Source organism: Panthera uncia, chromosome D1, assembly GCF_023721935.1.
Source record: "Panthera uncia isolate 11264 chromosome D1, Puncia_PCG_1.0, whole genome shotgun sequence".
Taxonomy (NCBI): Eukaryota; Metazoa; Chordata; class Mammalia; order Carnivora; family Felidae; genus Panthera; species Panthera uncia.
Genome location: NC_064808.1, coordinates 40468363 through 40483855, shown reverse-complemented (window position 1 = coordinate 40483855; position 15493 = coordinate 40468363). Strand labels below are relative to the sequence as shown.

Here is a 15493-nt window from a genome sequence, read left to right as displayed (position 1 = left end):
AATACCCACCACCCACTGAACTGAGGTTTAAAAAGCATTCCCAGGGCACCTGGGTGGCTCAGTCAATTAAGTGTCCGACTTCAGCTCAGGTCATAATCTCATGTTCTGTGGGTTCGGGCCCCACATCAAACTCTGTGCTGACAGCTCGGAGCCTGTTTTAGATTCTGTCTCTCTCTCTCTGTCCCTCCCCCACTTGTGCTCTGTCTCTCAAAAATAAATGTTAAGAAAAAGTTTAAAAAGCATTCTCAATCTGTACAAGTGACACAGTTAGAAAGTGGTAGAGATGGGATTTGAACCCATGTCTATCTGACTTCAGCCACTAAGCTCTGGGAGGAGAACATAAGGTAAAAGAAACCAATACAGTAGGAAGTAAGGGGGTGAATCAATCAGCTGGCCTGGACATTAGTTGCTTGCACCCCCTTTATCCCATTCCAATGGGTCATTTCTCCTTCCTCTGCCCACAGCCCTAACATTTCTTGGGCATCCACCCCTACCTTGCCTGCAGTCCCTGTGGCCTGGTTCTCAGAAGTGAAGAATGTATCCTGGAGCGGTGCCAATCAGCATGTATATTCCCCGTCCACAGTACGTGATTTAAGGTTCAAATATTATCTAAGCCTGTCTAATCAGAATGCCTCTCTCTGGACAAGAGTTTCTGGACAAGACTCTGGCTCTTTCCTGCTGGACTTTCTTCAGCCAGACGACAGGAGTCCAGGGCTACTGCAGCTATTTTGCCACCAGATCTTTCTTAGATCTGCCAGGAACCTCCACATGGAGCTGAAGAATGAATCCAACCCAAGGGTGGCCAGACCTCAGAGCCTGAGAGAATGACTTGTAATGATACTGTCTGAGCCTTGAACCCAGCATTTCTAAAGCTAGATCTATCCTGAACTTTTCAGTGAAGCAACCAACGAATTCCTCCCTTTCTAAGGTAAATTTGTCTGCATTTTCTGCTGCCTGCAATCAGGAGTCCTACTATACCACATATGTAAGCATCTGCCTATATGGATAATGACAGAAGCATCTGATGAGAATCAAGTTGGGGAGAGACCAAGACCGTTACACAACCACCGGGGCCCCTCACTTAACACAGATGGAGATTTTCCAGTGCAGATCACAAAACTGAAGGAAAGGGAAGATTAAGTACTGCCTAATGAATAATTCTAACTAACCAAATGTCTGAACATCTTATTCTGGGGAAAGAACATTTAGTGAGTCTGGATTTGCTTAGCTGATAATCTCTCAGAAAGTTAAGAGGAAATATTATTCTGCCTTTATTCTGACTCAGAAGGTAGGACAAATTTTTTGGCTTGTTTTGTTTTTTAAGGAAGGAAACTTAGGCAAACATGATTATGGGATTTTAAGAGTTTATTAAGAGAATAAGAAAAATGTTACAAGTTCAGAGAAAAACTAGGGACAATACAATGACCTGAGACCCTAAAAGGGAAGGAAGGCAGCCCAAGAGATAAAGGATGGAGCCCCTCACAAACCAGAATCTGATAGTTAATTATAAAATCTTTAGGTAGGAAAAAGTTAAAAAAAAAAAAAAAAAAAAAAAAAGGCCAAATCTCAGGTAGCAAATTAATCCTGAATGGTTCAAGCAGGACATCACTTTTCAATCACAACACTTCTTCCTGTTAAACCTGGTTTCATTCTCAGGTTATCTTTGACCCAGTGCCCTCGTCAGTCATGATGAACTGAACAAAGATGGAACACAAGAAAGAATTCATTTGCCATTGCTGGTCTAAAGAAGCCAGTACAGGGGCGCCTGGGTGGCTCAGTCAGCTAAACGTTTGACTTCAGCTTAGGTCATGATCACACGGTTCGTGCGTTCGACTCCTGCCATCAGGCTCTGTGCTAACAGCTAAGAGCCTGGAGCCTGCTTCAGATTCTGCATCTTTCTCTTTATGCCCCTCACCCCCCTCAAAAATAAACATTAAAAAAAAATTTTTTTTAATAATAAAGAAGCCAGTATAACAACACAGGCATCTCTCAGAGCTCAAGTTATAAAAGGACATGCACAAGAAATGGAAGCTGGCGCACAAAAATCAAGCACAGATCTATAGTGGAATGGGCCCACAGGAATGATGGCAAAAAGGGCAGAGTCTGGAAGGAGCTGAAGATGGTTTATTTAAAGCAAAACAAAAGCAAACTTTTTCTTTTTCTTAAAATTAAAATGAGGGGCACTTGGGTGGCTCAGTCATTTAAGTGTCTAACTCTTGATTTCGAGTCAGGTCATGATCTCACAGTTATAAGATCAAGCTGCACATCAGGCTCTGTGGTGGGCGTGAACCCTGCTCAAGATTCTCTCTCTCCTGCAATCACAATTCTGGACTTAAAGACATATTACAAAGCTATAATCATCAACACAATATGGTACTGTCACCAAAAAAGACACTTAGATCAATGGAACAGAATAGAGAACCCAGAAATGGACCCACAAATGTACAGCCAACTAATCTTTGACAAAGCAGGGAAGAATATCCAATGGAACAGAGTCCCTTCAGCAAGTGGTGTTGGGAAAACTGGACAGCGACATGTAGAAAAATTAACCTGGACCACTTTCTTACACCATACACAAAAACAAACTCAAAAGGTATTAAAGACCTAAACATAAGACAGGAAGCTATCAAAATCCTAGAGGAAAAATCAGGCAACAACCTCTTTGACCTCGGCCGCAGCAACTTCTTACTCAACATGTCTCCAGAGGTAAGGGAAACAAAAGCAAAAATGAACTATTGGGACCTCATCAAGATAAAAAGCTTCTGCACGGCAAAGGAAACAATCAGCAAAACTCAAAGGCAACCAACAGAATGGGAGAAGATATTTACAAACAACATATCAATAAAGGGTTAGTATCCAAAATCTATAAAGAACTTATCAAACTCAGCACCCAAAAAACAAATAATCCAGTGAAGAAATGGGCAGAAGACATGAATAGACACTTTTCCAAAGAAGACATCTAGATGGTTAACAGACACATAAGAAGATGCTCAACATCACTCATCATCAGGGAAATACAAATCAAAACTACAATGAAATACCACCTCACACCAGAGAATGGCTAAAATTGACAACTCAGGCAACGACAGATGTTGGCAAGGATGCAGAGAAAGAGGAACCCTTTTGCATGCCAGTGGGAATGCAACTTGGTGCATTCACTCTGGAAAACAGTATTGAGGTTCCTCAAAATATTAAAAGTATAATTACCCTCAACCCAGCAATTGGACTACTAGGTATCCAAAGGATACCTAGGACTACTAGGTTATCCAAAGGATAAGGACTACTACCTTATCCAAAGGATACAGGTGTGCTGTTTTGAAGGGGCCCATGCACCCCAATGTTTATAGCAACACTACCAACAATAGCCAAAGTATGGAAAGAGCCCAAATGTCCATCAACAGATGAATGGATAAAGATGTGGTTTATATATGCAATGGAGTATTACTCAGCAATCAAAAAGAATGAAAGCTTGCCATTTGCAACAACATGGATGGAACTAGAGTGTGCTATGCTAAGTGAAATTAGAGAAAGACAAATATATGACTTCACTCATATGTGGAATTTAAGATACAAAACAGATGAACATAAAGGAAGGGAAGCAAAAATAATATAAAAACAGGAAGGGGGACAAAACATAAGAGACTCTTAAATACAGAGAACAAACTGAGGGTTGCTGCAGGGATTGTGGGTGGGGGGATGGCTAAATGGGCAAGGGGCATTAAGGAAGACACTTGTTGGGATGAGCACTGGGTGTTATACGTAGGGGATGAATCACTGGATTCTACTCCTGAAATCATTATTGGACTATATGCTAACTTGGATGTAAATTTTAAAAATAAATAAATAAATAAATAAATAAATAGGATCATACCAAAAAAAAAAAAAAAGAATTAAAATGAAGAAGGGGAGGGCTTTAAAAGAATATGATTAGATGTAAGTATCTCTGCCTGGGGCAGATGATGTAGTATAAATAAAGGCAAATTCTTTAACTTCTAGATTGAGTTCCATAACTTCATCAAGAAGAATGATCTTCTTCATGAAAAAGAAAACAACCTTAGTTAAAAGAGACTAAAAGTCCAAGATGGAGAAGAAGATGGGAAAGACCCAGCCATCAGGACCCCAGGGCCTCAGGGAACTCAGAAACAGGCTCAGGAAATCTCTCAGGTGATGTCTGAGAAATCAAAGAGAACAGGAAAAAGGCCAGAATATTAAAGACTGGCAAACAGCATCCTGTTCTGTTAACCACAAGACTGGACAGCCTGCAAGCAACCTCTGCAAGGGACCAAGCCACATCCTAACCTGAGGATATCTCACAGCACACAGGGAAGGAAGCACCGAGAGAAGGCAAACAACTCAGCAGAAAAATGGGCAGAGGAAAGGTAGAGGCAGTTCAGTGGAGGGGAAATACAAGTAGCCAAAAAACAGAAAAGATCCCCAGCATCGTGGAGACATACACTGAAATACTATTTAACTACACAGCAGCTCAGCAAAATATTTTAAATCTTAATATCTACTGGCAAAGATGTGGGTAGTGGACTATACAGCTTTCTTTAAACTGCATCTTGGTGTACCAATTAAAATTAAAAATACATTGTATTTTGACCCAGCAACTTGAAAGACTCACACATGCAGACGCTTGTAGAAGGTTTTTCATTGCAGGCCTATTTATAATAGTAAAAGATGAGAAAAAATAAACCATTAAGGTTTGGAGCATTATGGTCTTATAAAACACCATATACAACAGTCCAAAGTAAAGCTGATCCACATACACTGATATAGATTTTCAAGATATCATTCGTGCTTTAAAAAAACACAAAAGAAACACATATTTCTTTAAGTGCATATATGTATATAAATGAATTTAAGTGAAGTTAAAAAGGATGCCCATTAACCTGATAACAGAGATTACCCTAGGAAGGTAATTAAGGATATTTTGTCTTTACTCTTTGCATTTTTTATAATAAAAATATCATTTATTGTATAATTTTATTTAAAATGTGTGTATATACATACATATATGTATATGTATATACATACATACATATATGGTTTTTTTAAGGATGAAAAACAAAAACTAAGAAACAGCATTAGGAACCAGCATGTGCACTAGGAATAAGACGTATCAAAGAAACACCAATGTTGGGGCACCTGGGTGGCTCAGTTGGTTAAGCATCTGACTCCTGGTTTCAGCTCAGGTCATGATCTCACAGTTCTTGAGTTCAAGCCCCGCACTGGGCTTCATGCTGACAGTGCAGAACCTACTTAGGATTCTGTGTCTCCCTCCCTCTCTGCCCCTCCCCTACTCACTCTGTCTCTATCTCAAAATAAATAAATAAAACTTAAGAAAAAAAAAACTGGAAAAAACTAAAAAGAAATACCGATGTCACTGTAAACAGAGTGCCCACAGGCTAATGGCAGATGCTTTCACATCATCATCATGGACACAATAGACAAATGCAGGCTGCATGACAATGTTAGGAGGTAGAGTCAGATTTGACTGAACACCTGCAGTTACTGATTCAGGGTCTATGTGGGAACTTCCAGCATAGTCATTCATCCTGTCCTATCTAACACATTCATTCATTCTTTCACTCGCTTATTCACTCAACAGACATTTAACGGCTTACTCTGTGTCAAGTGTGCAGAAGATACAAAGACAATCCCTCCCTGAAGTCCAGGATGCTGAGAAGTATACAGAAGGTGGGGAAAAAAAAAAAAAAAAAAAAAACCAGCGTGGGAAATGCTTGACTGAGGTATTATGGAAGCTTCAAGAGTAGGGCCAGACCCCAGGCTGGCCCCTTGAAGGAGGTCACACTACACCTTCTGTTTGCTTCAAGAAAGACGGCATGAAGCTAGGAAGTACCACTAATACCAAAAGTCACATACACGTGAGTTGGAAAAGGTTGACAAGCTATAACACGCCATGTGAAATCCATTTACAGTCACTAAAAAAATCCCACCTTTAGGTTGCCGGAGAATAACCTTTTATTTTGAGGCCTCACTGACAGACCATACTCAAAGAGGCCTCTGAACACAGCAACGTGTTCAGATAGTGGAAAATGGGGGGCACATGAGTGGCTCAGTCGGCTAAGCATCCAATTTCAGCTGAGGTCATGATCTTGCAGTTTGTGAGTTTGAGCCCCACATCGGGATCTGTGCTGTCAGCATGGAGCCCATTTCAGACCCTTTCATTCCCTCTCTCTGCCCTTCCACCGCTCATATTCTTTCTCAAAAATAAACAAACATTAAAAAAGAAAAAAAGAAAAAAAATGGGCCCATGTCAGATGAGGACTCGCTAAAGGCACATCCTGACTTTTCTAGGGTTACCTTATTTCTCTGAGCCCCTGACTCCACTCATAGTCCTCCTGTGCTTTCTCTCAAGGAATCACCCACAGCCAAAAGACTCAGGAATTTCAAGATCCCTGATTGTACCCTTGGTTTGTCCACTTGAGGAAAGGGGTGACTGGACAATAGCTGCCCAGCTAGCCTCAGCAACATGGTGGTCACTCTTTGGCACATTTTCAGTTTGTAAGGTCTTTCTTGTCTGTCTCTCCCTTTCCCAATCTGGTGCCCCAAGGCTGTCCATCTCACCACACATCAGAGAAGGAAAAATGAGAAATACACACACGCCAGGTTCCAGGGCTCCATATCCCAAGCAGTCACTTCCCGCCCCCAGGCCTTGGCATTTCTCTGCTCAACAAAGAGAGGTCCAGATAACTTCTGCGGGACCTTACCATGTATGCATTATCTTTCCAACAGAATTCATTGTTAAATAGGACTTCAAAGAAAGGGCAGGGCTTAATACAAGTGAATGAATGGTGGAATTTGGAGCACCTAAGAGTTCTTATCTGGATCCCCATCCTAGTGTGAGAAGTGCTCTGACAGGGACCCTCCATTGGGACTGACCTCTTTAGTGATGATCGAGACAGCACCTGTGCGGCCTGGTTCATGGCCCGGACCCAAGCATTCATGTCCTCCTGGGTGTCGGCACTGAAGTAATAGGTCCTCATGCCTGACTGCTCGGCCTGAGAACCCCCTGTGGAGCTATTATAGATGAGTGCTCGCATCCCCGTGTGCACAGCCTGTAAACATGAGGCAGAAACAAAGGTCAGAGAGGTCAGTGCACATTTCACTTCTGGGAGCAAAAACAAGAAGACACTCTGGCCATGTTCTTCCCTCTTCCATATTAAAAGCCCAAGTACCACCCAGCTTGTTCCCACACCTAGAAAACATCACAGCTAGATTCCCCTTTCCTGGTACAGTCAGACCCAGTGATAGCTGTGTCTAGTCCCCATGGTCAAAGCCAGGCAGCTGCACCTATTCCTACTTATCTTACTCCTGCTTAGGGAGGGCCACACAGTCAAGGCTTGGGTGAGAAAGAGTTTTTCAAAACCCTCATTCTGTAGAAGCAGACTCTCTGGAATCCTTGTCTTGGCTCTTCTGAAGCACGCAATTACTGGAATTGAGCCAAAAATGAGCAATAACAGCAAGTGGCTTGGTGCAGATAGTCACTGTGCCTCACCACTCGGGCATGACATGTGATGAGTGCCCATCAACACTGCTGCTCTTCTGGCTCTCCAAAGAGGCACTACAAAGTTTGACAGAGCTAACATTTGACTGAAAATCCTTGCACACCTACTATGTGCTAGGAAGCCTCAAAGTGCTTTCACATGTATCCTTGCAAAGAGTCCGTGAAGAGGTAATGGAAATGATCACTAAAAAGTAACCAGGATGGGTACAAACAAGAGGAAACACCAGTTTCTCTCCACTGTGTTCTGATAAGTAGGGGCCTGTCTTAAAGTTGTAATGAAGGGGCGCCTGGGTGGCTCAGTCGGTTGGGCGGCTGACTTCGGCTCAGGTCATGATCTCGCGGTCCGTGAGTTCGAGCCCCGCGTCGGGCTCTGTGCTGACAGCTCGGAGCCTGGAGCCTGTTTCCGATTCTGTGTCTCCCTCTCTCTGACCCTCCCCCGTTCATGCTCTGTCTCTCTCTGTCTCAAAAATAAATATTTAAAAAAATAAAAAATAAAAAAAAATAAAGTTGTAATGAAAAACCTCATCAAATCTACATAGGAAGATGGTATAAAAAGGAAGACCAAAAAAAAAAAAAAAATAGAGGAAGATCAGCAAATCTGATCAGTGCCTGTTATGTGTCTCCTGGTTACTTCCAGGACTTTAATCTCATTTTAATTCCAATAGCTCTGAGAGGTAGTGACAGAATTTGTACTTTACAAATGTGGCAGATGAGGGTCTGAGATGTTAAGTAACTTTCCCAGATCTCCATGCCCAGTAATGGATTCCTCAGAGTATTTAATATTACCTGGCATCATTTATTTTATACACTAGTTTGCTTATCATCTGTCTCTTCCCTCCAGAATATAAACTCCATTACAGCAAGGACTTTATCTGTCACTACGGTATCCCCAGGAACAGTGCCTGGCACCTAGTAGGTACTTAATAATTGTTTGTGGAATAAACGAAGAGTTGGAACCAGGATTTGTACATAAGTCTATCTGACTCCAAGCCCAAGCTTCTCTATATAATGCTCCTAGGTCCTGCCCAGATATTAGCATGATTACACAGATCACTGGTCCAAAAATGTGGATCCAGAAAGAAAGGCAGACCCCATGAAAGGATAAGCCAGAGAAAACAAAATGAAAGAACCAATTAGGAGCTGAAAAATGACATGCTCCTAGAACCACTAATGGTCACAGATGAAAACTCTCTGATAAACTGTCGACATTTGCTTCTGTGACCCACCCTAACATCTAGGTCCAAAATGCATATTAATTATGGATCTGCTACTAATATTGACATACTTGAATCTATCCAGCTAGTTCCAAGAGAGTACAAGCAAACTTAGCCTGCAGGTAAGGGTCCCTACAGTGACCAAAGCAAACCTGATTTCCTTCCTTGCATGTTTAAGGGATTATCCACTGTCCCAGATTCCTCCTGTTTTAGCAGGTGGACACGTGGCAGTGAGAACAGAATGAGAAGGAACTTATTGTGTCTGTCAATCAGCAGAAAGTCTTGGAAAAGCTCCCCCATGCAATGACCCCATAAGATCTCTGATACCTCCTCCCAGACTTTCTGCCCAGTCACAGGTGGGACAGGCACCCACCCCACCAGACACAAGGCCACTCACAAGCATAGCTAGCCCTCAAGGGTATGATAGATAGAGCATGTTCCTGCTATACTAGTGTTTGTGGAGCCAGCCTTGTCTAGGAAATCAACACGGGACACCCTTCAAACAGGGGGACTTGGCGTGTGTGTTCACAAATGGACCTTGGGAGTTAGATCCAGCATTACAGAGGAGCTAACATGATTACAACCTCAGTCACTAATCAAACTGCCAATATGTGCTGTATCCAGCTGCCCTTGGCTCTAACCAACAGGTTCTTAGCCACATTCTGCCTGTGATTGGGCATAAACGATGTATTTACTGCAAAAGTGAGAAGTGCAGGGAGTTGGCCACGTGACCCAAGTCCAAAGTGCCCTGAGCCAGAGGAAGATGCCAAAACCAAGATGATGAGAAGCCTCTTCACCCCTTCCTAGTCTTATCTCAAAGATGTTCCCTTCCCCTCTGCTCTTCACTTTCCAAACAACAGTCCTATTGGGCAACTTTGCATGACCGAATGGAAAACTTTAGGCTATAGCTAAAGGAAATGGAGATGTATGCAAGGACGATTTTACCTCAAAAACTTAATCCCCCTGGGATAGGACTGTTCTCCTGGCCCTTAGGACCTTGGTCTTGATCCGGCACTAGAGATAAAAGCTAGAATGCTCACACTCCAAGCCCCCAGCATCAGCCTTTAGAACATAGAGGCCTAGGTGAGGAAATGTAGGAGCACTCCAAAGGCCAGGGCCCATCAACTGACTCATTCTCTAACTCATTCATTCAACAATAATTTATCATTGATTATTTATGTGAAAGGTACTGTACCAGAAATTGAAGCAACAGCCTTAATCAACGTCAAGATAGTTTACAATCACATAAGAAGAGAAAGACTACGGACAAAAAAACTACAATTGTTATAAGCATCGTCAAGAAGTTCAGGATGCTATGAGAGAGGACATCAGGGGAACCTGGCCTGACCTGGAGAAGGAATTACCTATGGAAGTGACATTTAAGCTTCCTTCTACATAGTAAGCAGATATGTTAGTAAAAGTAGCACAGTGGGATGTGTGGGACCCCAAGACAGACAAGAGTATGATATATTCAAGGATGAGGCCGGCATGCCTGACACAGAGAAAAGGAGAGAGCAGGATGAAATGAGGCCACTGGAGCTGGCAGGGTCAGGTCACCGGGGCCACGTGGTCACGTTAGGGTTTTGTCTCATTTTCAAGAACAAGGAGAAGCAATTAAAGAGTTCGAGCTGGGGAGTGGCAAGATCAGATTTTTGTCTGGAAAAAACCACTCTGGCTGCAGTCTGAAGAGGTCAGAGTTGAGCTGGGGCAGATGAGGGGATAGGGGGCAGGACACCACTACAGAAGTATAGGTGAGAGATGGTGGTGGGGGGCTGAGAAGGAGAGGAGCGCCCAGTGTCTGGACAAAACTAGCAGGTAATATTGGCAGGACCTGGTGATGAACTGGACAGGAGAGCTGAGAACCGCAACTGTCAAGGATAAGACTGTCAGGTTTCTGACTTACGCAGACTGTGGTGCACATTTATTGACATTAAGAAGGAACTCCTGGTGCCCAACCTTTGGGCTATGAGCAGCACAGTGAACTGGGTAAGAGCTCAGGCCCTGGAGTTAGCCTGACGTGCATGGTGAGCCTGGCTTCTTACCCCGGAGCAACCTTGGGCAAGCTGCTCAATCTCTCCAGGCCTCCATTTCCTCATCTTTAAAATGGGTGGGTGATGATGGTACTTACCTTTTAAGGCTGTGTGGGCACTAAATGAGATAATGCACATATGGAACTTACAGCACAGCCTACCATTTTTAAGGCTCAAAAGATGTTAATTGATGTTATTATAGGACTAGTCACTTGAGTAATCTAAGGTGACTGACTGAATGAATTTTCTAGAAACTTTGAAAGACCCTTTTCTGCCCTCTCTAACTCTGCCCTCAGGTCAAGATCTCACAGTTCACCAGTTGGAGCCCCGTGTCAGGCTCTGGGCTGACAGCTCAGACAAAGCCTGGAGCCTGCTTCGGATTCTGTGTCTCCCTCCCTCTCTGCCCCTCCCCTGCTCATTTTCTCTTTCTCTCTCTCTTTCTCTCTCTCTCTCTCTCTCTCTCTCTCTCTCAGAAATAAACATTTAAAACAATTAGAATATAAGCTCCATGAAGGCAAGGACTTTGTGCTTCTCATTGTTCTATCCCTAGCATCTATATCCTACCAGGTAGAACAGTGGAGTTCAGTGAAAGTTGGGTGAATATAAGTAAGTGAAAAACCACATCTTGGCTGGCCTTTAGCCAGAATCTAAAGTGGGGGTCTTAATCTTTTGGGGGGCATGAACCCTTTGGACAGTTTCATAAATCCTAAGAACCCTTCTCAGAATGTTTCTAAGTATTCAAATAAAATAAATATGCTATACTGAAATACAGTTACCAAAATTTTCTTAAATGTGGTATAGTGATATAGGTGCTTCTTTAATAATTCATTATATAAGAAATGTAGTAATAATTATTGTCATTTCAAAGTGGCAATGAGCATAATGCTATTTCAAGATATTTACAACAGTCGTAATGTGATATGAAGATCTCTCTGGTTACTAGGGTGACCAAGGCACAGCTGCTATGGATACCTGTTGTTGCCTGCTTTCTTAATCAAAGAAAACATTGTAAGTTAAAAAAAAGATGTGATTTATCCATTGACTCTTGGGGGTCTGTAGAGCTCAGGTCAGGAAACCTTGGTCTTGAGGGAGGAAGAATGGCTCAAAGGGAGTAATAAAGGCTTTTCTCCCCATTGAAAATCCTTGGACCCTTAGCCGCACAGGGATGTTTTTTGCTCCAGATCCTGGATCCGAGGGGCAAGCCTGCTCAGAGGTGACCAGGAGGTGAAGGGTGGCTGCACATCCAATAGGAGCTGTTTGGGGAGGAGCGCCAGGTGAGCTAACAGAGCATAAAAGGCCTGTGTCCATCTAGCACCAGCCTTCCTGGTAATGCACAGGGGCTGCCAGGCTGCAGGCACAGTCGAAAAAGAAAGACAAGGAAAGGTCCATATAACCTTTCTGGCAGTGCCTACCATTACAGATACTCTCCACAATCTCAAGCAAGGTGCCCTAGCAACAGTCAGAGAATTTCAGATATGAAAAGAACTCACATCAGAGACAGGTGTAAGGCCCAGAGCACAAAACACTATGCATTCTTCAGTATACCCAGTAACATGGATGCTGTACTGCCCAAGGGGTCCACTTTCTGGCCCCTAAAAGAACAATGCTTCAACCCAAAGGAAAGGGAACTCTTTTGCACGAAGGAAACCACAACCCTCTGTGGAGAACCAGCTGAAAACCACTAGACTTGTCTGCAGTAGCTTTTCTCTGCTCTCAGACCCTGAGGATCCCCACAACAGGGAAATCCCACCCCACCCCCGACCAAACACACGCATGCCTTCTATCTCTGAGACAAAAGATTTAGGGAACACTCTTGGTGAAGTCTTTCTAAGAAAAATTTTTTTTCAAAAAGAGAAGAATCTATGACACATTAAGGATGTTTTTCTAAATCTGTTTTCACACCTCCCAGTGAAGTGTTAAGATGAAATATATATAGTTACAATCAGTTACTTTGACCATATTTCAAAAGCTGTCCTAAAAAATTACATACATTATCCTGTTGGCCTAGTAGCAAAAACACTGAACCCCAGAAAGGAAGGCTTTCTGAGTAAGACTTTTAGGCTGCAAAGGACCAGTCTGAAACCCACCGAACACAATGTTTTCAAAGCCAGTCATCAGCAGGAGAGGCTTCTGAACCAATAAAGAGAAGAGTATTCCTAAAATGACAACAATGAACATTAGTTCAAATCACTTTCCACCTCCTGCCATGTGTGTGCAGGAGGTGACCAAAATCAGACGTGGAAGAAAAGCAGAGAGAAAGAAAAAGAAATTGTCTTCCCTCCCTTTACAATGCAATTGAAAGAGAATAGAGTTCATGTTCAAGTTCTGTCACCATCATCTCCCAGCTTTGTGACTTTGAGCAAGTTTCTTAAGCACTCTAATCCTCATGTTCCTAAGCTATAAAATGAAGCTAATAATACTGGCCTCACCCATTGGCTCTCCACAACATTAAATGAGCTTCAACCCACAGCAACTCTGGAGTCATCAGGGATAGTGACAGTCAAGGGAAAGAGAGGGACAGCTCAAACCTGGCAATGGACAAAGCTGAAGCATCAGCCCGGAAAAGAAAGGTAAAAGATGAGACTGATTTTCCAACCACCACCCCCACAATGGACTCCCAGTCAAGACACTGATGCAGATTATTACCTTCCAGTGATACCATAGACACCATATACCAATGCTTTCTTTAACCCTTACAGAGAACAGTGGCTGTGTTATCATGTGCTTTTCCATGATCCTTCAACGATCTCTGGCTGGCAAACTTGACCTCTGTTCAACGTCTGCTTTAGTACCCACCATCTAGTACTCATCTTATACCTTCAACATGGGAATAGCAAAGCTACATGAGTAGTGGGGGCAGGAGCCACTACCCCACTTGAAAGGCTCATCATTGCCCTGCATCCTGAGCAGTGTGAGAGGGCATTCCCCGTGGCTACTAGCACCAAAGGCTGCTGCTTCAGTGCTGAGACTTCCACTCAGCTGTCAGTAAAGTATAACTTCAACACTCCCCCATCCTCACCATCCCTGGAGGACCCAAGAAACAGCATCAGTGAAGGAATGTGTGGAGGTCGCTAAAGGAGATGGCCTCAGGATTCCCCAGATTTGGGCTTGACCACCACCTTCCTGGAGCCTCCACACCTGGCTCTGAAGATGCTAGAGGGTGTAAAGGACTGCCATCAATTATCATTGCCGCACTCACTCCACATGGCATGGTGACAAAGTAGAAAGGGGGTTCTACTGTTGAAGGGATTTCCCTTGGGATCCAGAGGGATTTTTCCGGGATCCAAAAAATAAACCAAATTTGATTCTACTTGCTTTTCAACAAGATAAAGTGGACAAACTCAAAAACCCTTCAACATGAGCCACTGACCCTGAATATAGGTCTTCATAATATAATTGATGTAAGTCCATTATGAGGGACCATCACTTGCACTACGTGGCTGGATACTAGTTAGACTGGCTGATTACAGTGATAAGAACACATGAGGAGGAACCCATATGCAATCACAGGACTAGCAGTGAGAGGAAAAGAGGGGTCTGAACACTTGAGCAAGGGTGGGGGACTCAGAAGCTCAGATACAAATGAAAGCACTTGTGATGCTATTCTTGTTTAAAGAATTTATAACTTTGTTAACATGCACCTGAAGTGCTCTAGCTTCTTAACTTCTCCTTTCCCCCCACAGAAAACAACTGCTTTTATGAAGCCATTTTTGGGAACACAAAGTTTCTTAGGGTGGAATTGCTGCACTAGATGGGAAGGGGCAGTACCTTAAAGGAATACTTGCGACTTATACGGTCCTCAGGGGCCACAGGCGAGATCACATAGCTGGGCAGAGGGATGCTCCCAAGGACAGCTTCTTCTCGGCTGTCTTTGAATGGAAAAAAACACATCAGAATAACCTGCTGTGGTACCTTCCTTGGGTTGGTCCATCCCACTGCCCCAGTTCAGGGTTCCAAGTGTCTTCCCAGGACTACTGCAATCACTGACTGTCCACTCAGGTGCCCCCTGGAGACCTTTGTGCTAATGCTGGAACGACACAGGTGAAACAGACAGAGGCAGAGGCAGGCATGTAAACGTGCTCAGCACCACCTGCTAACTCCTGAAATACAACAGTTTACAAAATGCTGTGGGAACACAGAGGCAGAAGTGGCACACAGTCTGGGGAAGTGGAGAAGGCTTCAGAAGGCAACATTTAAAGTGTTTTAAAGGATGGGGAAGGGCCTTCTGTGAGGAGCAAACCTCACAGGCAAAGTTAGAGCACGTGCAAAACATCCTACCTTCTACATCTATTTTCTTCCTCTTCTAAACCATCTTCATTATAGAGGTAACTTCCTAATGATAGAGTTGGTCCTGTCGCTCTCCTACTCAAAAGCACTTGCTGCCTGCTCACTGGATGCAAAATGAAACCCAACTTCCTCTGCCTGGTGTCACAGCCCTCTTGCATTTTGGTCCTTACTCACATCCTGAGCCTTCTTTCCTAGTATGTCCTGCATGCAAAATTCACTCAGGCCTCACAGGTCTGTCATTCCACCTTCTTCTGCTTCTAGAACTTTATTCAACTTGTCTCCTCTGCTTGAAATGTCCATCTCCCCCATACGCAGAAGCAAAGCTCTACCCATCTTTACAAGCCCAACTCAAATCCCATCTGTTCTAAAAACCCTCCTTAAATTCTCCAAATATGGAATTTCTTGCTCCCCCTGAATTGCTTAAGCACACT

The 15493-nt window shown here is 43.3% G+C and overlaps 1 protein-coding gene across 1 annotated transcript in view; it reads right to left on the bottom strand.

The window, feature by feature from the left end:
* PLEKHA7 (pleckstrin homology domain containing A7) overlaps nucleotides 1-15493 on the bottom strand; it is a gene marked incomplete at its 5' end in the record, with an annotated part of 92377 nt that overhangs the window by 58780 nt on the left and 18104 nt on the right. The window contains 2 exons of the mRNA XM_049639980.1: nucleotides 6907-7082; nucleotides 14544-14644. Of these exons, the coding sequence (XP_049495937.1) occupies nucleotides 6907-7082; nucleotides 14544-14644 (277 nt within the window). The remainder of the gene's footprint in view (nucleotides 1-6906; nucleotides 7083-14543; nucleotides 14645-15493) is intronic.